Source organism: Dinoponera quadriceps, unplaced genomic scaffold, assembly GCF_001313825.1.
Source record: "Dinoponera quadriceps isolate SergipeBrazil2010 unplaced genomic scaffold, ASM131382v1 scaffold696, whole genome shotgun sequence".
Classification (NCBI taxonomy): domain Eukaryota; kingdom Metazoa; phylum Arthropoda; class Insecta; order Hymenoptera; family Formicidae; genus Dinoponera; species Dinoponera quadriceps.
This window is the reverse complement of record NW_014554799.1, coordinates 1,024,345-1,047,809: the sequence shown is the minus strand read 5'-3', so window position 1 is coordinate 1,047,809 and position 23,465 is coordinate 1,024,345. Positions and strand designations below refer to the sequence as shown.

The 23,465-nt window shown below is 42.2% G+C and overlaps 4 protein-coding genes across 7 annotated transcripts in view; 2 read left to right on the top strand and 2 right to left on the bottom strand.

Annotated features, from left to right (window-relative positions):
- Positions 1–244: 244 nt before the first annotated feature.
- On the bottom strand, positions 245–3,328 carry LOC106741981 (transcription factor TFIIIB component B'' homolog). The gene is made up of 6 exons (XM_014614484.1): positions 3,098–3,328; positions 2,395–2,721; positions 1,822–2,037; positions 1,305–1,735; positions 1,113–1,220; positions 245–945 (listed from the first exon to the last, which is right to left on the bottom strand). Exons 1-6 carry the CDS (start codon positions 3,100–3,102, stop codon positions 320–322), a joined length of 1,713 nt encoding a protein of 570 aa, XP_014469970.1. The 5' UTR covers positions 3,103–3,328; the 3' UTR covers positions 245–319.
- Positions 3,329–4,214: 886 nt separating this feature from the next.
- Positions 4,215–5,582, top strand: LOC106741983. Its single transcript, XM_014614486.1, has 4 exons — positions 4,215–4,496; positions 4,664–4,835; positions 4,942–5,070; positions 5,329–5,582. The coding sequence occupies exons 1-4, from the start codon at positions 4,372–4,374 to the stop codon at positions 5,563–5,565; spliced, it is 663 nt and encodes a 220-aa protein (XP_014469972.1). The 5' UTR covers positions 4,215–4,371; the 3' UTR covers positions 5,566–5,582.
- A 1,088-nt stretch (positions 5,583–6,670) lies between these two features.
- LOC106742024 lies at positions 6,671–16,986 on the bottom strand. Its single transcript, XM_014614605.1, is given in 9 exon segments — positions 6,671–9,018; positions 9,107–9,312; positions 9,391–9,501; positions 10,334–10,622; positions 14,567–14,824; positions 14,921–15,067; positions 15,181–15,386; positions 15,530–15,640; positions 16,588–16,986. Coding segments are annotated over 9 exon segments (1,890 nt in total). The 5' UTR covers positions 16,983–16,986; the 3' UTR covers positions 6,671–8,851.
- Positions 16,987–18,641: 1,655 nt separating this feature from the next.
- Positions 18,642–23,465, top strand: part of LOC106742017 — a 139,958-nt gene continuing 135,134 nt past the window's right edge. For 3 of the 4 annotated variants that reach the window (XM_014614586.1, XM_014614584.1, XM_014614582.1), the window contains exons 1-2: positions 18,642–18,992; positions 19,566–19,672. The gene's annotated coding sequence lies outside the window, so the exon portion shown is untranslated. The remainder of the gene's footprint in view (positions 18,993–19,565; positions 19,673–23,465) is intronic. The other variant, XM_014614583.1, reaches the window with a different exon arrangement.

Genomic DNA, 23,465 nt, shown 5'->3' with positions numbered 1-23,465 from the left:
TATATATATATATATATATATGTTTTACAATATATTACAATTGTACAAATTCACATACACACACGGTTCCTAATAAAAAATATAACACACAATTAAAAAGATAAAAAAGTTTTTTCTGCAATTGGATTACTTTAATGTTCACTTTTTATGCATGCGTTTCATACCTCAGCCATATAATTATATAGCTATATAACTAGCATATATATATATGTGCTAAGATTTAGTTACGTTCAAATGCAATGCATGTTTGACATCCTCAATTTTATTAGTTACTATAGATAACAGTTCTGGTGGCAGAAGCACAAGTGTCACATTGGCCTTAATTGTTTATTAAGTTAACTTGAATTTCGTCGTCAGCATTCTTTTTATCAGCATTGGAACTAACCATGTAAACTTGTAAAATAGTTTTCCCGGGCTCTTCCACGGATTCCTTCGTTAAAATCACTAGGGATCCTGGTTCTATTTCACTGATATCTGGTATCGCAGTTGCGATATTTTCAGGAGAAGGTGTTACTGCATCTTCGTTATCCTTGGATACAGATGGCGTAGACGAATCTTCCGTAACTTTCTGCGACAGTGGAGTTTCTTGCAACGATGTCGTAGTTTCCTTCATTAACGATTCGTTTTCGATACTACTGTCAAGCATGTTAATGCTGCGCGCTCGTAACTTCTTCGGTTTTGGCTGTCTACCAGATCTAGTTGGTCTAATTTGATAAACCTCCATATCACTGTCAGAATTACTGTTAGAACTTATGCAACTACTATCGTCAAAGTTATCATTTGAGCACTTTTTTAACTTTCGTTTGTTGTTTCCCTTCTTCATTTGTCGACTGTTATTTGCTCCGCCGTTTTCGTTAATTTCATTATCTATTGTCGCTTTGTCTTCAGCTTCTTGATCGTTAGTGGATGGTGCTTCACATTGCGCGATACTAGTTGCTGCAAATCCTAAAATTATTAATTATATATTATTTATTCACATGTGAATAGACATTACAAATGGATATCTTATATAGTACATATTTGGTAAAATTTTGATAAAAAGATATCTGAAATAAATTGGGTATATATGTATGTGTGTATAGTGCGTAAGATAAAAATTTTATTATACTTACGACGTCTGCGCTTTCTAGCATTCCTGGTTAAGTGTTGGTCTTTCTTTTCTTTTTCTGACGTCTTCTTATTCACATCTGCTTGAACATTTTCTAGTTCTTGTAACGTTGCTGGAAGCAGAAAATAAAATTTTAAATAAGAACTAAAAAAATCAATTACAGTTAAAATCTGAATTAAATTGTAGGAAGTGATACCTAATTGTTCTTCCAGCATTTCAGTATCAAACTCTTGATGATACTTCAGAGTCTTCTCCACTAAGGGACGATTAACTCTTTCTTCTTTCTTATACTTTTGTTTAATTTCCGCTCTTGTTCGATTTGGAAATAGAGTCTGCATCAACAGGAAATCTGTACCCACTACATTTAATGCTTTATAAAATTTGAATGTCTCCCATTTTGGCCACTCTTTACTCTTTTGACGCTTTTTATAAAACCCACTGCCATAATCTTCTTCCTCTACAATGATGTCTTGTGATAATATCTCCTTATGTTTTCTCACTCTTGTTTGTTCTATCACAAGACTTTGTTCATCTATTATCAATTGACCATCAGGGCCAACTTTTACTTGTGGCGCAGGCAACGTCGAAGGATCATCTTCCTCTTCCTCCTTTAAGTTTTCCTCTGATCTAAAAAAGATTATATTATGCTAAGAATATTTTTACATACATACAAGTTTTTTATACATTTCACTATCATAATTTAATGTACTTACTGTGTAGTTTCGTGGGCTGGTATAATAGTGGATGCTTTTGATTTCTTCATAGGATTTGTTACAGGATTATAATAGATCAGATCATACATTTTCAATTGACTTCTATCGGGTGTTTTATTTTCATGTTTTATTAGAAATTCCCTTCTAGCCTCAGCCAGTTTTCTTGCTGATTCCGAAACCATCATGCGTCTCTTTTGAGTTACTTTGATTCTTGCACTAAAATATAATAAATATGTTCAAAGACTGTCAAAATGACAAGTGAGGGATAACATTAAAGTTTATCTCTATTTTTGTCCAAACGACTCTATACAAGTTTTGAGATTCTCCACTAGTAGAAATCCTCCATTAGGAAAGGAAGTCCATAGTAAAGGAATGAAGAATTATAGGGGAAGAGAGAGAGGAGCAAATTGTAAAGAAACAGGAAAGTCAAAAATAGAATAGAGTAGGAAAGAACTCCTGTATGTATGAGTAGCAAATAGAAAGTAGGATGAATAGATTAAATTAGTAAGTAGTAGTTAGTTTAAATATAAATATAAGATTTTGTAATTCTAAGGGGAATAAATAAATACATACATATCATTGATGGTACTTTCCCTGTTGCTTTGTATAGAGCAGATGGAGTCGTTTCGTATACGACTTGGCACAACAGACGCTACTCTCTTGCCATGTTCATCTTCAGATTCGCTCGCGCTTACGCCACTACCTTGTATACTACTTTTTTGTTCTGGTACAACAATATTAGATGTGTCTTGCTCCACATGTTCATTATCAGGTATATTATCTGTGTTTTCTATAGAGGGTACTGTATTTTCTATAACCTTTTTTCGAACTGGCACAGTAGCCAAAGCCTTTATACGTGCCCGACGCATATTTCTTCTGTGTAATTGTAGTATGTGGCTACTGGAAAGATATTTTTTATATCAAATTTTATAGTTGCGATTGTAAATTACATTCTGCCGTATAACCTAACCGTATAACCTAACCGTGTAACCTAACCGTGTCAACCTCTATCTCTATCTCTCTCTCTCTCTCAATAATGGTTCCAGACGATCCAAGGCACATCCCCAACATCACTCAACGTAACATCAATCTCACTGAACTTCATAATATACTTAAAGGTTCACTTGCAAAATACTCCAAAATCGCGAGATAAAAACAAATGAGAATAATCTCATGGCTCCTGTACATAGGACGCGGCAAGCATTATCATCTTGTATACAGAGCAATTAGTTCTTACGGAAAAGCAGCACATTGATTGGTTACTTCGCGAACTTACACCATGCGGTGAGCGTTGCCGCGGTCTATAAAGCTCTCTCTCTCTCTCCCTCGCCCTCTCTTTGTCAATTTTGATTACGAGAAACTCATTCCTCCTACATTACTTAACAACGGATAAAATGAGATACCGGACAAATGCGTTCTGCCGCAGTGGAATGACTTTATTGAAAAAAAAAAATGCGGTACGACGAACAAAAGGTCCGCGAGCACACGCTCGAAGCACGTCCGGACCTCTCGGCTATTCTCACGAGACTCGTCCTGAAAGGCAAAGTCTACAATAGAGTTTTAAGCCTTAAGTTTTAGGAAACTGATTACTGATGTACAATAGAGTTTTAAGCCTTAAGTTTTAGGAAACTGATTAAGGAATTAATCACAATTGATTATTCTTCTATAATTCGATTGTGATTAGTCAATTTCCTAAGGTTTAAAACTTAAAATATCTATTGTAGACTGGGATTTAAGCCAGCAGCATACGATGTTTGTTTCGTGCTGGATTGTTTGCTGAATGGAAGTACTGCGTTTTGATTGATGTATTATCATCCATTTTTGAAAATGCACCAATCAAAACGCAGTATTTCTACCCAGCAAGCAATCTAGCACAAAAACAAGCATCGTGTGCCACTGGCTTTACACATGAGTGATTTTCACCGAAGTCCGATTGATTAAAGGTACAATTTCATGGTAACGTCAAACATCGGAGCCAATCAGTAGACGAGAATCAAACGTCGACCCAATCAGTAGATCCATTGTCCGCTGACTAGCTCCGACGCTTGACGCTTGACGTTACCATGAAAAAATATCTTAATGGCTCTTGAGGTTTAATTCTTGAGTTCGTGCGATTAGTTTCGTATACGAAAGCTAGAGTCCACTTGACGCTGCAATGGTCCGTGCGGTGCTTCAAAGCGGTACTTGCAGCGTCAAGTGAACCCTAGCTTTCGTATACGAAATTATCCGCACGAACTCAATAGTCGGATGTCGAATGCAGTCGATGGTCCAATGAGGAGAACTTACTTTCGAAAAATAAATCATTTCATTGGACCATCGGCTGCGTTTCGACGCACGACGTATTGTAGAACAGACCTAATCTGTCGTTGAGTTATACTACACTTGATTCTTCATTAATGATGGTAGCGACTCGTAACGGAGACTTTGGAACTATAATCTTGATATAATAACCCATTCGCTAGCTAAGTGTATGATTGATAGCAGACAAATGTATTGAATCACATGAAGGTTTAGTGTTACTTTTTACATGAGCGAGGAAAACGCCGAAAAATGGAAGAGGCTCGGCAACGGATTATCAAGCAAGAGATACCGAAAGGTGCCATAATGATGTCGAGATACGAAGCTATAGCGCATCAGTCGTCGTTCGTTTATACTTGGAAAAATCAGAATGAAGTGTACGTGACCATTACATATTTTCTGTCGAACCGCTGCTATTTTACCTTTTTCCAGATTTTGTTCTTATGGATTGAATAGTATTTATGATTTACGTTTAAATCTAGTGCAAAAACCTTGAACGTCAGCATAACAACATGCATTCGTAAAACTATGAATCCTTATCTAGATGGCCATTGGTACACGGAACCGGTATCTTGAGTTTAGCAGCATCATTAGGTGGTGCTTACGTTAATTTTATATTCAGACGAAAGTTAAAAGTACACAATATTGGTATTTTACCCTCGATGATGGCTATTACAGGACCATCGTTCCTTTTGACAACACTTTCTCGATCACTGGTATTTATTAGCAATAATAATTAAATTCAATTAACAAGGATACTCGGTGAATCAGTTCAACGTGGAATATATATATTTATAATTCGAAATAAAATACTATTCTCAGGCTATCGATAATAAACTACTGCTGCTAGAACTACCTTGTCCCTTGTGCCTAGAACTCAGAGGTGCCATAATACAAGCTGCCTTTGGATATTTCACACCATTTATAACAGTACCAATTATTACCTTTATAGTAAGTATAAATTGATATCATTATGATATTACATAATTGTCGTATATATGTAAGATATATAATAATCATCATATAATTATATATGATAATTTTTATTTATGTATATATATATATATATATAGTTTCAGTTTATACATATATATATACATGGTTTCAGTTATATAAAATAAATTATATGTAAAGAGATTATACTTTGGATTTTTATATTAAAATTTATGCACACATATATGTTTACATACTTACATATTTGGTTCATAGGTTGTTGGCAGTAGAGCGTATAATATACCATATCCAAATGAGGGTAGAAAAATTTTAACAATTGCCGGGTCAGTCTATCAACACTTAATCCCTAAATTGTCATCAACTTTAATTTTACAAGCGATGATTGGTGGTTTTATAACATATTTACAAATCAAATCTTACCTTCGAATATTAGATATAACATATCTATTGGAACATGAAAAAAAACCAAAAAGAGGGTATATCCAACAGTAACTTGTATCTAACTTTATATATGTATATGCTTGTAGTTATACAATAAAATGTATTAAATAAAATATTTCTCATTTATGTTCAGATTCCTGTTTTAAAAATGAGCCGCACATTGAGCACTTCAATATATTTAATAATTTCAATTAATTATTCCCTTCCATTAAATTCAAATTCGGTAACATAAGGAAAACGAAAAGATCACAACGGTTTGTAGAATATAAAATGTATTTTTATTTCATCATTGACATAGTGTTATAAGACGTTTATAATCGTTCACCAATGTTCTTGCATTTACCGAGAGTCCTACATTAAGTTACGCACGTACTCGCTATTCTTTTCCTCGAAATTAATCCAGTATCTAGGCACCGTATGATTTGTTACAGTAATAAACGCTTCCGAACTATTCGAAAAGATCGCCATTTTAAATATCAATAGTATATACATAGTTTCCAATTCGAGAGAATTTTCCCGTAATAATTAATTTCTTTATTTTCGCTTGACACACAGATTTCGACCTTGCGATATCCAGTCAAATGTATATACCAACCAATATATGTTAAATATAATATGAATGTTTATATAGGCTCGAGAGAGAATAAGACAGAATAAATTCGATATTCTCGTTTACCAATCAAATGCGCATTTGATCACAGTAGCCTGCGGCTTTTCCACGCAGGCTACTATCCACAACGAAGATGAAAATTATGCCTTGAATCGAATCACGTTCGTCCTTCTATTACGTTAAACTATTTGAACTTTTGTATCGTTAAATTTAGAAACTCCTCAGATTACTATCCAAAGCTCGTATTCACAAAGAAGACGTTTAGCACCCTTACTTTTTTTTATATACCTATAATGTCACATATTTTCTACGTTTTTCTCGGATAACAAAAAAATTCCTCGTAAGGTCTGGTTTCTACGGTCAAATATCCGGCACGGGTGAGAGAATGTGTAATTTTTGATTTGCCAACTAGTCTAGAGTTAAGTATATTACTGGCAGTTTACTGGACGTTACACGGGGGCCCAAGTAGCAAGGAGATCCCAAGGAACTATGTGTATGCGATAAGAATGTATAAAAGATAACACACCAGATACTAATGCACACCGGTTCAACCAAAATATAACAACGTGAATTGTTTTATTCTTCGGGAGTAGGACTTGTATAACACCTACAACAATGATTATGTTGGCAGTGAATGAATTATCCAGCTATCCAGAGTAGCCACGGAATCTAAGAAGCAAGACCATTGAGAGATACGTGAAAAATACGGCGCGCCCTACGCGACATGGTACCTTCCGCGCGATTTAATATAAAAAGTGCCTGACCCTCTATGATTATGTAACGATGATGCTGTTAAGCGTACCACGCGTTTAAGGTACATTGACAGACATATATTTCCCAGATAAATCTCTTCCCGTATTATTTCTTCACTGATACGCCTTATCCATCCTTAATAATAACTCAACGCATACACTTATATAGTACACACAATTGTTCTGCTGTTTTCGGTAATGTGTTTTATCTACTCTTAAGTGTTCAGAAAGAGAGAAAGGGAGAGAGACAAATTTTATCTGATGCCATTATAATGTACATGAGTCGTGACATTACCATGATTTGCACAGCAATCAACATCACAATGAGATCGTCATTTTTTTGTTAATGTGTGTATCTTACATCTATATTATACCTATACCTATACCTAATATATATATATATATATTTATATTTTTTTTATTAGATATAATGTTGTCCATTGCTTATTTACAGTAGAGGTCCCATTCTACAGATCGTCGAATATACTCATTCGTTAATGCACAGAAACAGTCAAAATGATTTGTTTGGATAAGGGGATAATTTATGCAATAATTTTTAACTTCAAGTGTCTTTAGAAACGAATTCCGTACCGAAATATTAAATTTGACAAACGCAAATTCATTAACACCAAGTTATCATTGTTGGCACACGTAAAAAATCCTCTTTGCTGTAATAAAACTTTGGACTGTAACTTTAAACGCCTCAAACTTCATTGTAGGAATGGTATAAATATGCAACATTAAAAATTTATACAACATATTTATGCCATTTATATTTCGTTATACAACAATCTGTACGTACTATTCAAAATATAGAAGAGAAATCAACATGCCTATGAATAAGTTACTGTAAATGGTATTAGACCACATTTAAATAGTAACCTAATGATGAAAAGAAAACACTTTCATTTATACCATTAATGCAAAGAAATTCTGTTCAGACGTTACAGTGTTATTGTGTGAAGTGTTAAGTATGAATAATTAACGATTATACATTTTAGAAAGGAAATAAGTTCTGTACGTTACAGCACGTTCGTTTGTCGAATTTGTTTTAAATAAATTACCCCTCGACTATATGTTTAAAGAAATTTTAATGTTTCTCGTAAAATCCGTTGATTTATATCTGCCTTCGATGGTGCAAGTAAATGTAAATACGCAAATTCACAAGTTTCTCGCGGCACTAGTTTCGCAGATACCAATTTTACCGTCGAACATCTTAGCATGATGGCAAAGCTAATTGTAGTATTTACATTTCATGTCGATCGGTGGCTAGTCGAGTTGTAAAGCGTTAGCGAATTGAACTTGGTTCCATCGTTGCACGCAAATAGATTATGTTTCAGTTTTGTCTCCAATTTAACAATCATAAAATTGTACAACACGAGAACAAGGATCTATCTTATTATAGAAATGTTCTAGCCGCTAATATTATTTATTTTTATCGCAAGTGTCACTTTGGAAGAACATTGTCACCATACTCACTTGCATTTTCCTCACAGAGGAATATAGCGCACGACAAGGGAGAAAGAGATAGACAGAGAGAAAGAACAGATCGAGAGAATAAATGCTGGACAATCAAAATATAATAGGCATCAATTAAAGCAGTAAAATAGATCATATACAACATTGGATCTCTTACCGCTCTCCTATAAATTCACTTTTCAAAGTTACAAAACTTTGTAAAGAATAACGATGAAGCGAAATGAAAGATGCGACACACATAATTCCATCAGAATGGCGGATAGTTTTGCATGGGTAACATAACTGAAGAAATCGGTGGCATCGGTAGTGTGTGTATGAAAGCGGGATGATTCGGTTGGACCATAACTAAAGTATGCTGCTGATTGGCTATGAAGGAGTTGTATTGAGTGGTACTGTATTGTGGGTAAGTGGTATTAACCGTGTCAGTATTTTTGTAACAAAACGTGCTGGGCGTTTGGCAAGGTAGGGGCCCCTGAATAGGACCCCAAGCCAGCTGCTAGCATCTTCGGTTGTGCCAATGTGTCATGTAGTCTTGATAGCTTACAGTAACCTTCTCGCTCTGGTATCGCGTCAGCTTCACACTGCGCCTAATGTCTGGCGTAACTAAACCCTTATAGCCACCCTTGTGTAGTAACGAGTCTATCGTTTGTATCTGGTCCCAACCTGCGTGTGAAAAAATGTGTTAATCTGGTAGACTGATTATGTACTTGGAAGACGCGATGGTACATAACGTGCGTGCACACCTACGAACCTTGTTCAGTCGCAACATCAGGTAAGTAAGTAGCAGTTCTTTTGTTGCCCTTCTCATTGTGGAACTCTATACGAATACCGTGAACTCCTATTTCCCAATCTAAGTAATCCACGCCATCCTCAAAATGCCGTAGTATAGACACGCTCACGTGCAAGCGTGGCAGTTCCTCTCTTGTTATAGGATTGAACCGCGAATCCTTAAAAGCACTGGAAAATGCAATCATTCCGTTTAGAAATAAACGCTTCAAAGTTCTAGCTCCAAAATCAGCGAAAAGTCTACATTACCTAGTAGCAGCATATTCCCTAAGCCCTGCATGTAAATGCATGGCATTAAATGTACCAATGCAACCACGTAATCTCATGTCTTTGCCAATTGTCCATGTTACAAACAGGGGGCTGAAAAGAAAACAGAGAAAGGGTACTGATCGAGTAATCATGGACGTCAAACTTTGCGAGGATTAACAAATTCATCCTGTAACAAAAGAGCCGATCATATTGAACTGTATCTCTGCAATAAAGTATATAACTTGGTGCGAGAGCTATATAGAATGCCGATAATTAATCTCCTCTTAAGCCAATACGCAGACAGTACATACGTTGCTATTTCCATACGCAATGCAACAACCGTGTAACAAATATTAAGATACATTTTAGTGATGATCGATAATAGTTATTGTAACGACTGAAAAGGAACAGGATGAAGGGACGAGGAGTGATAAACAAACGAATATCGATTTCTGTTTATCGAAGATAAAAGAGATATAGAGCGCGCGTAGGGACAAAGGCACGATGTGAAACACGACGTTTACATTTCGATAAACTAGTCCGCGGCATAACAACGCTCGCATGCCGCATAACCTCGGGACGGACAAGGTCGAGTAGCACGACCGAGGTAAAGCCGGTGAAGGTTCCGAAAATGCAGGACGCGCATTGTCATCGTCGACCGAGGAGGAGACGTGTTCGACGAACGTCCCCGTCGTCGGTTGAAAATACAAAGGCAAGAATGAGCCCACCGACAAAGAAGCGCGCTGGCGTGGGTGGCGGGAGAAAAGGATGGTAATGGGAAAAAAGCGCTCACAGCGGGGGGACGCGAGAGGGGGAGGGAGGAAGGTGGCGGATCGGGGAAGGCGCGCACGGGGAAAGCCGCGAGCGTGACAGAGAGACGCGGCATGAAGTGGGACAGGGATGGTGGCAACGCGTCGAGACGACGTCAGTGGTGACTACTCACAATGCTTCGTTGCTAAAGTTGGGCGGTTTTGGTGGGTCGAGTTGGTGCAGTTGGCAGTAGAGGACGTCGAAACAGTAGAAGCCCATCTCGGGCTGCACGATCGGCGTGTTACGTATACGAGTGCCGTTTGACAACACCGTGGTACCATTACATGGCGCGCCCGTTGAGTTGTTGTTCAACTTTTGCTTCTTTGTACCGCAACAGCCAGCAGCCATGTTTCCCACTCGACTGCCGTCAACTCCCGCGACCCGACTGCGGACACGAACGGTCTACGACCCGTGGTGTGCGTCTCACTCTCGTCCGCCCGTCGCGGCCGCCGCCGTCGTCGTCCTCGTCGTAGCGTGCCGTGTCGCGCGCGCGCCCCGCCGGATGGCGCCGCGCGCGCCAAAACAGCTGTTTCATCGCCCGCCATTTCGCCGCCGCGAGATTCGTCCGCCCCCTCTTACGCTCTTCTACGATCGACCCACGCCTCGCACAAACGTTCGTTCGTTCATTCATAATACAAAGAGACGAAGATTCTGTTCTTTTTCGCTGCACTATGTTGCACTTTCTGCACCCGCGATTAAGTAAATATACGTTGAGGCACCCGAGGAGAAGAGAAACTGAAAATGGCACGGAAGGAAGCACAGTTGAAAGGGGACGTGTCTAAGGTGTGATGATTCTTGACGCGAAACTAAGCGACCTGTACGGTAAGAAAAAAAAACGGCTTAATCTATCTGTCGGTCTACGGTATTCCTGCAGTTTGCAAAAAATGGCAGTGATGAGCTGCTGAAGAAAGAATCTTGCCCGTAACACGCGGCAACATGTGTTTCCCGGAGCAATAAGCGCGATAACAAAGGGATCTTTCCGCTTAAAAAAAAAAAACACGATGTGAAAGCGAGTTGCTCGGATGAATTGAAAATTCATCTTAAAACCGGAGTGTAACGCGTATATCTTACGGAGGCATTTTTATCCAAGTTGGCATCCTTTAGACTTTTGATAAGATACAGTCAGCTGAGTCACTCCGAAGGAATCAGGCGCGTCAACTTTCTACGGCATTTCCTGTGAAAAGCAGCAGCCACTTCTACCACCGATTAACAAATTAATACACACGCGAGAGATTGATTGCGTCTCGCTGTGCGGTCGAACGCGGCGTTACAAGTAGCCTAACGGTAATTCACGGGACGAAGTTCGGCGCGACAGGTGAAAGCTACGGCGAATGCCTCAATTCTCGACGCACCACGTCCGTCGCGCGATACTTACCGCGGCAAGCGCGAAGGATCGCGGAGAGTTTTCCTACGCACCCCCCGGGGTTTTACGAGGGTGGTGGATGGCGGTCGCGATTTTACTACGCCGTGCACGTTGCCCGAGCCGGTGCAAACTCGTTGACGACGCGTCGAGCGCGACGTAACACGACGAGGACTCAGTCGCGGATGATGACGCGACGAGACGCGTGCGATCTTCGGCCGCACGCGTTACGCGGAACGAACACTCGACGCGGAGAAAAAAAACGTGCCAGCCGGAGAAACGGTCGGGGAGACGTGATGCATCCCACTGCGCGCAATATGTCGACGCCCGCACGCCAACGGGCCAACCGCGGCCACCGAGATGATCGTCGCCGACCACTCGCGCGACCAACTGTCACGACGCGTAACCGCGCGTTCCGGTGGCGACGCGTAACCCGCAGTTACGCACTCCGTACGGGCACGCGAAACGCGTGCCCGTTCGACGCCACAACCGCTGACACGTACGACGCGGTCCGTCTGTGCGTCGCGACGCCGGTCGCGTTGCACTCACGCGCGCGTGACATCGCTACGCCATCTCGGAGCAGTCGCGTGCAATTAGAAAATATGTATAGATAAATAGATCTCGGCACCCACCGGGTGTACTTGGTTGCACTTGCTTGTGCGTGAGATAAGAATTCTCGCTGGCTGATAAAGGATCACCACAGCCATCATTTCCGGCAAAATGGACCCGGACCGTTTCTACGTCCGATATGAGATCGGGGATGCGAACGGCAACGCGGGGAAAGTGATTACAGTGATTTTTACGATGAATCTTTTTATTCCAAAAACTTTTTATTCCGTCCTTTCCATCACGGTGAAAGCAGCCTGGCGCGTCAATTTGTGAATTTCGAACATCGGCGGCTTCTTAACTAAGCTTCTCGCCCTGGTGTACTCGAATATTCACGCGGAGACCAGCCTGTTGTCTTCCCCTGTGCCGTTAACTCGGCGAATGCGATTAAAACGAGCGTACGCCGCTCGGTATTATTTCAATATCACGTTGATATCAGTTTGCATCGAGGTGCCACGATACCTGAATGTTAATTTGCGCCGAGTACACTTTAAATTACTCATATCTTTCACTACGTAATCCCGCTTTACATTGTGTTGATTTGTCGAGAAAAGGATGAGATTAAGGTAAACTTGACGTGTACAAAGCGCCTAATTCTGCGCTTTGTTACAAAACGCGTTACTACAAGTAGATTCACGTGGCAATTTTACAAAATGCATGATAATCCGGCAAATTCGTATTGTGATTATAGAGCTTGTATAATATACACGCTCGATGCGCGACTATTTCATTGCATTTATCAAGAACTTGAGTAGATGCAAATATATTTTTATTTCAAGGATGAAATTCAGCGAATGCGTGATTATTATTCGCTTATGTAAATTGTGAAAATATAATTGCGACGATCGTTAGAATTATATATACATTTCTATCGTAATTTAATAGTGAAATTCTATATTATTGTAAATACCCGTTACATAAACAGAGTACTGTAGGCCAAATGACTATTGGCCTATACGCAAACCAAACGTTTTATTGCTCTGCGCGTAATTATAACCGAAGTACGCGTGGCAGTTTGCCGGATTTGTTTACAACGAGAATCAAACAGCGTGCAATATATATATAAGGAATTCGCTAATTATTAATTAGGTATTTTAAGTAATAACATGAACTATATGGAAACACGACGTAACAGAGAGATAAGATACAATAACAATTTCTTCATTTATTTCTTAACGAATTTCATTAGTATAAAAGATACAACAACGAATAAATTGGCAGTGTGTAGCGCCCGCTATCGAAAATAGCTGGCAGTTCGAGATAAGCAGAATTGACGCTTGAAAAATGTGTCGCGATTTTGCTAAGTATTTAGTTCGCACCGTAAAACTGTGTATGTATGTGCAAGATGCGCGCAAGTTGCATAATATACATCAATAGATGTACAGTATAAGATATCGCGGCTGGTGCAGCTATCACGGAATCGTAACATTTTATAAATCATACAACACTTAAAAATTCACGATGAGATCCTCATATTTTTGTTTACTTACATCTAACTTAGATCTATCATTTATCTTTTCTGCTTTGTCTTTCTTTTTTCTTAAATAATGCTAACTAAATTATTAACCACAGAAAATTTACGTCATCTTCTCGTCAAGCTTATTATCGATGTGACTAAGTGTATAATTGTTTTAATAAGGCGAAAATCTTCCTACCACGATGTACTATCCCATCTGCTAACCATCTCGCGTCCGAATAAAATATATCCTAATCAGAGAGAAATATATCAACAGAAATATCGTTTCATATCAAAAATCCGAAATTCCGCCTAAATTTTCGCCTGACATACGTTCGAGAATGTTACACACGTCATACGCATTATACAAATAATGGAATACATCAGTTTGTACATTCAACCTCATGAAGCAGGCAGTGAATTTTAGGCATGATCACTGACCCGTAAAAATGCTCGTTGCCATTCTCACATTATCGAAATCGCGAATAAATTCTGTGTGACACGGTGGCAGCGCTAATTGCCGTTGAGAACGGACGATCCGATGCATCCGTTGCAAAATGGGAGTTTCTTTGCCGTTGTCTTCATCGACTAGAGGGATTTCGGAAATTATTTTAATTGCCGGGTGTCGAAACGTTCAAGAAGCTCGTACGAACACGCAAATATCATTTCCAGCGGCGCGAGTTTCACAACTCTCGAGAGAGGCGTGAGATAAATCTTTATATACTTTTTAATCGACTTGTGCGACGCGCTTATCGTCCTTATCGGCACGACGACTTAACAATTAGTGCCCATCGTACGCGAAAGACACCGTTATTATCCTCAAGACGGCGCGTGTGGCATAATAAACGGGAGGCTGTGTACACTGAGACACAGAAACACGCACCACCACTTGAAGCAGTGGAGGATCGCGAGGAGGAACCGCCGCCAGTGTCATTTTCGCTTACGTAGCCCGCGTTCCGCGGTTTCCTGCGTCGTGGAGCGATGCGGTCGGGGCGGCGCAGGCGGATAGGACGGACCCGCGTTATTCCACCAGCCGGGCGGATTGTTACGTATCGGCACCATGACCGGGGGGATCGGGGGCAAAGGTAGCGGGTGTATGAATGTCGAGCGACTGGGCTGCGTGATGATCTGCGTGTTCTGCTGATTGGACACCAAAGGATTGTACCGAGCGTTATCATGCGGCGAGACGTGAGACGAATTGACTGCGTGCACGTTGTTATAGCGAATCTCGCTGGATCTCGGAGGCAGGGGCCCTTGGGTAGGACCCCAGGCGAGTTGCTAGCATCTTCGATTGTGACAATGTGTCATATAGTCTTGATAGCTCACGGTGACCTCCTCGCTCTGATAGCGAGTCAGTTTCAGGCTACGACGAATGTCGGGCGTTACTAGGCCCTTGTAGCCGCCCTTGTGCAGCAGAGAATCTATCGTTTGTATTTGGTCCCATCCTGAACAACGGGGTTTAAGTGTTATTGCTTGTCACTTCCTCTCACTTTCGAACTGGATTACTAAGGAGAATCTGCACACTACTTGGTCCTATCCTACAGTTACAGATACGCACCTTGCTCCATAGCTACGCTGGGCAAGTAAGTGGCCGTCCGCTTATTACCCTTCTCATTGTGGAACTCTATACGAATCCCGTGTACGCCCACCTCCCAATCTAAATAGTCAACCCCGTCCTCGAAATGCCGTAAAATCGACACGCTCACGTGCAAACGTGGCAGCTCGTCCCGTGTAATGGGATTGAACCGAGAGTCTTTGAATGCGCTTTAAAACACACAGACGGAAACATACGTCAGACTGCGTGATTGTTCTGCTCCGACACGTGAAATACCACTGGTACTCGCATAGCAATGATCTAGGTCTGATATTACGTAACATCTCTCAGTTCGTGAGAAACATTGTCTCACCTAGTTGCAGCGTACTCTCGTAGCCCAGCGTGTAAATGCATCGCGTTAAAAGTACCGATACAACCTCGCAACCTCATATCTTTTCCTATTGTCCATGTCACAAATAAAGGGCTGAAAAGATGTATCTGCATTAAAAATCTCGCGCTTAGATACACATTTCTCTCTTCCTCCACTACACAACCACACGCAACGAAGAAGAAGGGGGGTGGGGGGGTGAAGAAGGGGCGAAGCGAACGGAGCCAGAATTGTGCGGTTCGTTGTGCGAGTGGAACGAACGAGCGCTCGGTATTCGGCGAGATATACGAGAAAAATAAATGCAACATCGGAAACAATATCGAACAACTCAATCCCTGGCGCTAATCTTTCCGAAGTCGAAACAATATTTGCAGCACGAGGACGTCTACAAAGATGATAAACTCATCGCCATTGCTAATAACGACACTTCCACAGATACCGTAACAACGAAGGCGTCCTCGGTGGCCTACATAGCTGGCATAGCCGCTATACAATACGAGAAATCGAAGCGCGCCGCGATAACGCGCACACCAACGGCTAAATCCACACGCGAGGATCAAACAATGCGTCAATAACGTCCGTCCTGGTCGATTATGCAGGTAGATTTCTCGCGGGGTCAAATGTCGAACGTCAAAGATTGACTAACTTTGCGAGAGTTCGACGCGTGCGTGCGTGCGTGTGTGTGTGTGTGTGTGTATATATGTACACATAAGCTGTAAGCACACGAAAATAAAAATCCGATAACTGTCGTGAAACACAACGTCCCCCCTGCATCTATCCGTGCAACGTGGAGAGTCGGCGTCGGCCAACGTCAGAAATCGCAGGCGATCGTAATCTTGAATCGCGCGACTCGGCGACAAAGCGTGCGCGGCGATCAAGACGAAGCGTCATCGGAGATCAAACGAAGACAACAGCTGACGCGGCGCGCGAGCGAGACAGACCGCGGTCGTGCTACGCGAGCGGGAGAAAGAGAGGGAAAGAGATAGAGACGGGTAGATGGTATGTTACATACGCAGAGTTAGGACGCCGCGAAGGCTACTCACAACGCTTCGTTGCTGAAGTTCGGCGCCTTCGGCGGGTCCAGCTGGTGTAGCTGGCAGTAGAGCACGTCGAAGCAGAAGAAACCCATCTCTGGCTGGGCGATCGTGCACTTCCTCGGTTGAGGAGCGCCGTGTCGCGTAACAACACTGCCGTCGCAAGGCGATAGGCTTGACGTACCGCCCAGCCTCTGCTTCTTCGCGCCGCAACAGCCAGCGGCCATGTTCCTCCTCGACAGGTCACCCGCGAGCACCGTCGCGGTTCTCCTCGGCGGTCTACGTTCTTCCTCGCCACGACGTACTCTACGTCGACGTCGTCGCCGACGCGCGCCGGATCGCGCCCGCGCTCCGCTAGATGTCGAGCCGGCGGCGGCCTGAACAGCTGTTTCATTACCCGCCATTTGTACGGCGTCGCGTCATCGCGCCATTGATAATTAGCGGCTGTCCGCCGTCGCGCCGCGCTGCGAATTCGACAACGTCCGGCGATCGTCGACGGACGTCGTGCTGCTCACGAAACTCGACCCGAGCGCCTCCATCGATGGGCGCTGGTAACGTCGGCGAATTGCTCTCTTTTTACCGCACCTTTTCTACACTTGTACTTTCTTTCCCCTCCTTTCGATTCTCCCCCATAAAAGCGCTAACCTATAATTATTCCGCTTTAATTGTTGAATGTGTAATTAAGGGGAACGCAAGCCTATACAAGCGTAAAAATGTAATGGTGCTTTCAAATTGCACCTATTTACACTTTCTGCACTCTAAATGAAACAGATATAAAAAGAAACCAACGCTCAAATATTGAAGTATCGTGTGTATTACGATAGAAATTTACGGCCTATTTTTGTTTTATTCTTCGCAATTCTTCAGTCATCGTTACATTATTGAATGTCGAAGGTAAGTATCGACAATGTAACTAAACAAGACGAGAACGTATTTCAAAGAGTACCAACATCCTCGATCTTTGGCGAATTTTTTGTCGCTCTGAGATTTATGTCATTTCACCTGCTCCATATTTCTGAAACGAAAGTATATATATTTATGGCAACATGGAGGATTTTCTCCGGCAATCAACGTTACGGACTTGCTCTTGAAGATTCGGGATTGAGAACAATCGAAAGATTCATTCGTAATCAACTTTTCTCTCCATATCATTGAACGTTAATGAAAGAGAGAAATGTGTTAAAGGTCTGGAAACTTATTCATAACGAGCGTCAAGTGCAACGTAATAATGAATCTCGAAACAATCAGAAATTCATCGAAAGATATGTTGACAATTGAAACGAGGAGAAACTTGAAACTGAACGGGAGGGCCGAAAGTCGATTTAACAATAACAGACCGAGAAAATCGTAAATCTTTATGTATAGTAAAAGCCTTTACGTCTCAAAGCAATAAGCTACGAGAGACTTTCTGTACGACCTTCTATTCCCTCCTACGATAGAGTCCGTACGTGAACCGTTACTTGATTAATGGGTCGGATTTGATTAGTCGCTCAATAAATCTGCGGGATCAGAATTCCATCTTTAACATCAAAACCACGCCTTTGCAAAGTAGCTGCGCCATGATTACTATAAATCTCCCGAGTAAAATATTTGCGGAATATATTAACGGTAAATGGAATCATCATGTGGAATTAACGAATTATTTCTTTATTCTCTGAAATAAACGGTTGATATACGTTTGTATAGCTGCATTCGATACAGGCAATGCTAGTTCCTACTTGTTTCATAACGGGTCTAGTCTCCTGTGCTCTTCCTCTATCGCGGCCTGAAGTACCGAACCACCTTTGGTCACTTATCGCACACGACCGAATCTTTTTATTTCCCTCCGTCAGCGGTAGGTGGTGCGAGGTCTCCGGCCGCTCTTTGCGCGACACCCTGTAGACGGCGTGCGACTGCGCGAATCGGCGCAGCGCGCCGCGAAAATTGCGAAAGCGAACCGCGTAATGACGTCGCCGGCAGCAAGGGCACCTGGATTCCTAGTTCCTTACCTGGCACCTGCCTACGATGCACCGTGGAGGTGCCCGAGGCGTGACAGCGGAATCAACCTGGCAACGTGCGCGCGTTCGCGGCTACTCGTGTCACGCTCGTCGAGTGTTCTCGTGACGGATTTCGGCAGCTTCGCGGGCTCGTTGCCGGCCGAACGGACGGAACGGCCGGAACGGGGAACGGCACGGAAGCGTCGGGAATTTCGGAAGTGCGACGGGAACGGAAGCGATTGGCCGGCGCGAATTCGTTCGGAAATTCGCTCGTGTGCAACGTTGTGAGCGCATGCCGGTGCGGTGGTTCGCGTGCCGCACGGACGGATTTTTTCAGTGCAACGCACCAAGGATAACGCCGGACCTCGCGGGAGCAGCGTGCGACTCTCCCCGCGTACGAGGCGGTGCGGACAGTTCCCGGACTCGACGAGCGATCGGGTGAGTCTTTATGGATTATCCATCGGCCGAGAGTGTTTTTCCGATGCGCGACCTACGGCCGCTTTATTTATAACGCCGTTGCTAGCATCGAACGTTTCGCGGGCGTTACATAAAACGACGACGGCGCGAACGATCAAATGTGAGTCACGTTTGCGCAACCTGACGGTGCGCGAAGTCACGTCTCGCGATCTACCAATTTCGTCGATATATTGACGAGTCGGGCGCAGCCCGCCGGTAAATAACAGTCGCGGCGATTCCCTCGCGATTTTTTCAATATCGAGCGACGCCATTTTTATTTCCTTTTTTCGATCGAGTAATGATTCGCCAGGCGTAGGTTATATTATCTCAACGAACACTTCCTCATTGGAATATTAAATTAGTAATCAAGAATGACGTGTTCTGCGGCGATTTCCGGCATCGGATGATGACTATTATCCCCGTACCGAAGCCAAAGCAATAATAAATACCTCACCTCATTGTCCGCGAAGGTGACATGTTTTTCACACCGACGTTTCTCCTCCACATTCTAGTTGAGAACAGCGTGAAGACAGCTTTTTGCTCGCCTGTTTGTAGGTACCAGTAAAACGAGTCCTTTCTCCTAGCGAAGATCGGTGATTAACAAGTGTACTCACGGACGGACGCTCGTGTGTTATCCGCCTTATCGTTTCGGTTAATCTCAGGTAAGAGTAATTAGTCTCGTAACTCCGAAAACTATCCGGCGCGTGGTTCCCATCGGCTCGGTTGAATTAATTACGATATACCTCGCGTATTTATCGCGATGATGGGCATCGCCGACGACGCCGTCACACGTTCCCATTCACGTGCGGCAATTAACGCGGTGTCTGCGGGCACAGTCGCGTTTATGACGGAGCTCGGATGCTTCGCACGAACGGCACGATCTATCTATTAATAAATCGTGATTATGCACCTGCATAGAAATCTAACGATTCGCGCTACCAACCTGTGTAGCTACCGAATACCTAGCCGGCGCAGCTGCTGACGCTAATTGAAGATTATCTATCCCGTGGAAAATATTTCGCGCACTTCGTTCGCGTGAAATTCGTGTCTGAAAACACTGTGAAAAGTTTATCGCGAGCGATAATTACGACACGATAAACGAACGTGATTCTTCATATCCTTCGGCTTGACAATTACAGCGATCCATTAATCGGTTATTATAATAAGGAAGAAAAATATCGGAATATCCTTTCGGTTGTTATTACAACACCATCTCGATGTGTGAGCAGTCGATTACTTTTGAAAATCTCAGAGATTATGCCGAGATTGCGATTTCATCGTGAAACGCCGTTTGCTCGCGGGCTGAACGCTCTCGTCGACAACGACGACGACGTCGTCCCGATTCCGCGACGCTTTCCGGACTATTTTTCGGAACCCGTCGCGGAGAATATCGCAGCGATCCGGTAAAATCTCGACGCGCGACACGGCGGTACAATCCAGCCGAAACACACAAAATGCATTTGCCGGTTTAACGGCAGTAGCCGTTGATAATGCACTCGCTCTGCATACCGCAGACTCGGTTTCGCCATTAGTATTCACGAGGTAAAAGGTGTCTCGTCGGAATTTCGGCGCGTTATTGCAGCGGAAGGTAAAAACACGCGCGGAATTAGTCGATTAATTGCGCGAACCTGTATTCTCGAGAAGTCGAGCCTGATTCGATCGCTTTTACTCGTCGTTTGTGACGAGTCGAAGGATGAGTTTATTGGTCGGAAAACCGCGGCGCCTCGAGCCTCGGCTGATGTAATCGTCACGCAGGTGGGTTTCACGCGTAAGAAAATACGCGTACTTACGCACGGCTTAAATTACACGGCCAAGGAAGCTGCGGCGGCGCGCTTACGATCGTTCGCGCGCGCCTCCTCGTAAAATGCAAACAATACTCCTCCTTCGTCATTCCTCGTAACAATCGCGGCCAATTACCGCCTTCCTCCTCCTACTTTGTCCGATTTTTCCCGGCAATCCGATCTCGCTCGCGCGGCTCAGGTATTTTGTTTTCACCAGGTGCTCGCTCGCTCACTCACGCACGCACTCACGCACGCACGCACGCACGCACAGACGTACGCATGCATGCACGGACTCTACTTTCCATTTCATTTATTGTCTCATTGTTGCATTGTGTATTCGCGTCGGACATTTAAGATGGAGATAAATTGAAATCTTCAGGCGAAATTTCTCTATAGGATTGAAGAAATTGCACTTTATAAGCGCAGATGCGCACGCGAATCTCACAAGCTTTGTCCTCGACCTCCGGTAACGCGGCGAAGGATATAGTAGCCACTTGAAAGCTTGCGGTAGGAATGCACTGCATCTTTTATTCGCGAAATGCGGTGCGCAGCGAAGGGAAGCGCTTATGAGAAATACGTGACGGATCGCTGACTCACAGGACCGTGCAAGTTCTTTCTTGATGCATTTTGCATAAATGTACGTCGAGAAAAATGCTTTCGAGCGAAAAAGATGAGAAAGCGAAAGGATTGATGAAAAACGACGGACTATTACGTGCGAGGAGACGTGTTAATAACACGGAAACCATTATTGATAGTAACGGTTGTCAGTCACATCTACATTTTTGCGCTGACGAGAGAATGAATTAAAGAGTAACTATAAAAGTAGAAGGAGCATTAATTATCCTTATACTTCAATCTCAATTGTCTGAATTTCTGTCTCAACTTCTACACAATGCTATTTTATTGCTATATATTTCTCGTCACATAATTAGCGAAGAAATCGCACGATCTGTTTATCTCATCTTATTATATTTTACAATTCACGTGAACTTGGTGCGATTATATCTAGATTTTATCCCTCTTATTCGGTAAAATCGTGCTCCCCGGCAATCGACAAGATATCGAAAATATTTAAAATACAACGAATACGCCTCGACGGAATTCACGTAAATGTAAACTGGAAATTCCTCGGGATGCTCCTTCGCCGGTGGCGTATCTGCGCCTGCCACTTAAACAATCGCGTGCCTATTGAGAAATTCTTGCCTTGAGAGGACATTACCTGCCGCTCATCGGTGGTATGCACTCCCACACCTTCACCTTTACACGCTCGTAATTTGCCATCTTCCATGATAAGCGCGCATATCTGAACGTCTCGCGATCACGATTCGTTTTATTCGCGAAGAAGGATAGCATGCGTTATAAACTTTCTACTTCTTATCGGCACGCTCCTGTAATTATCTCTCTTTCAATATAACTGAAAGAATTTAAATATTCTCATTCATAAACCTGGAATATACATCTTAGGAGAGATCATTCTTAGAAAATGATATACTTGTTTTAAGAAAGATTCGAAATCAAACGCCCGTATTAAACGTCTGAAGTACTTTATTTGAGCAAATACGAGTAATGAAGTGGCGTTTCCGATCGCGCTAACGAGCCTTCCAGATCTCGAGCTTTAATAATTCAACGCTGTTAATTATTCAAATTGAGCGGCATACTTGCGCACATGCACATACACGTGCATCCTTGTGCACACAATTTCGTGTAAATTGATGCAGTGGTTATATGCAGCGGGTTCGAATCGTACAGAGTACACTGGACTGTGCCAGCGGCACTTTTGCCTCGCAAACTGCTCGTAATCGTACTGAAAATGTTTCCTCGATTTGAAACGCTCCACCGGTCTGTTTTCTTCTTAGGGAGATGAATCAACGTGAATTTAAGGTAGTAGTAGCATAAAATGAATTTTCAAGAATTCCTTGAAAGCTAGCACTATATATAGATTTAAATATAACCTGATTATTGACGCAATTAAAAAATTATTGACCATTCGAAAGCTGAGATATTCGTGTAATAGGAAACTTTTTAATACGTATTTCTTGAGATTAATCCTTGAGGCCTTATTTTGACTTCTTTCTAACTTTTATTTTTAATTTCTTCTAAATATTTTGGATTTTAATGAAAAACTACTGTGATATTAAGGACTAATATAGAAATATTACGCAAAAAATTCAGAATTATTGGCTATTTATTTTATTTTATTATTTATTATATTTATTTTATCTGAAAAATGCAGCATCATAAAGTTCATAACTTACTAGTAATACTCAAAATACATATACATACACACATTTAATCCTTTGCACTCGAGGGCTCCGGAGCGGAGCCACTTAAAATTTGTCTTCAAACTCTTCAAACTCAAATGCAAATAGCAAGAGCGGAATATCCTATACGCAATAGTTTTTACGATTTGTCTTTGTCCTTATGTTATGAACTGAAAGTTACTTGCATTGTCTCCATAGCGGAGTCCTCGAGTTTGAAGACAAATTTTAAATGGCTCCGCTCCGGAGCCCTCGAGTGCAAAGGGTTAATTATTTATATACCTCTTTCTATTATCCGTGCATCTCTATTAAATCAACTAATGCATCAAAAATTAAAAATAGCATTCATACGGAAAATAAAAAATAATATTTTCGTATTTGTGTAATATATTGTATATATATGTCTACCTCAACTT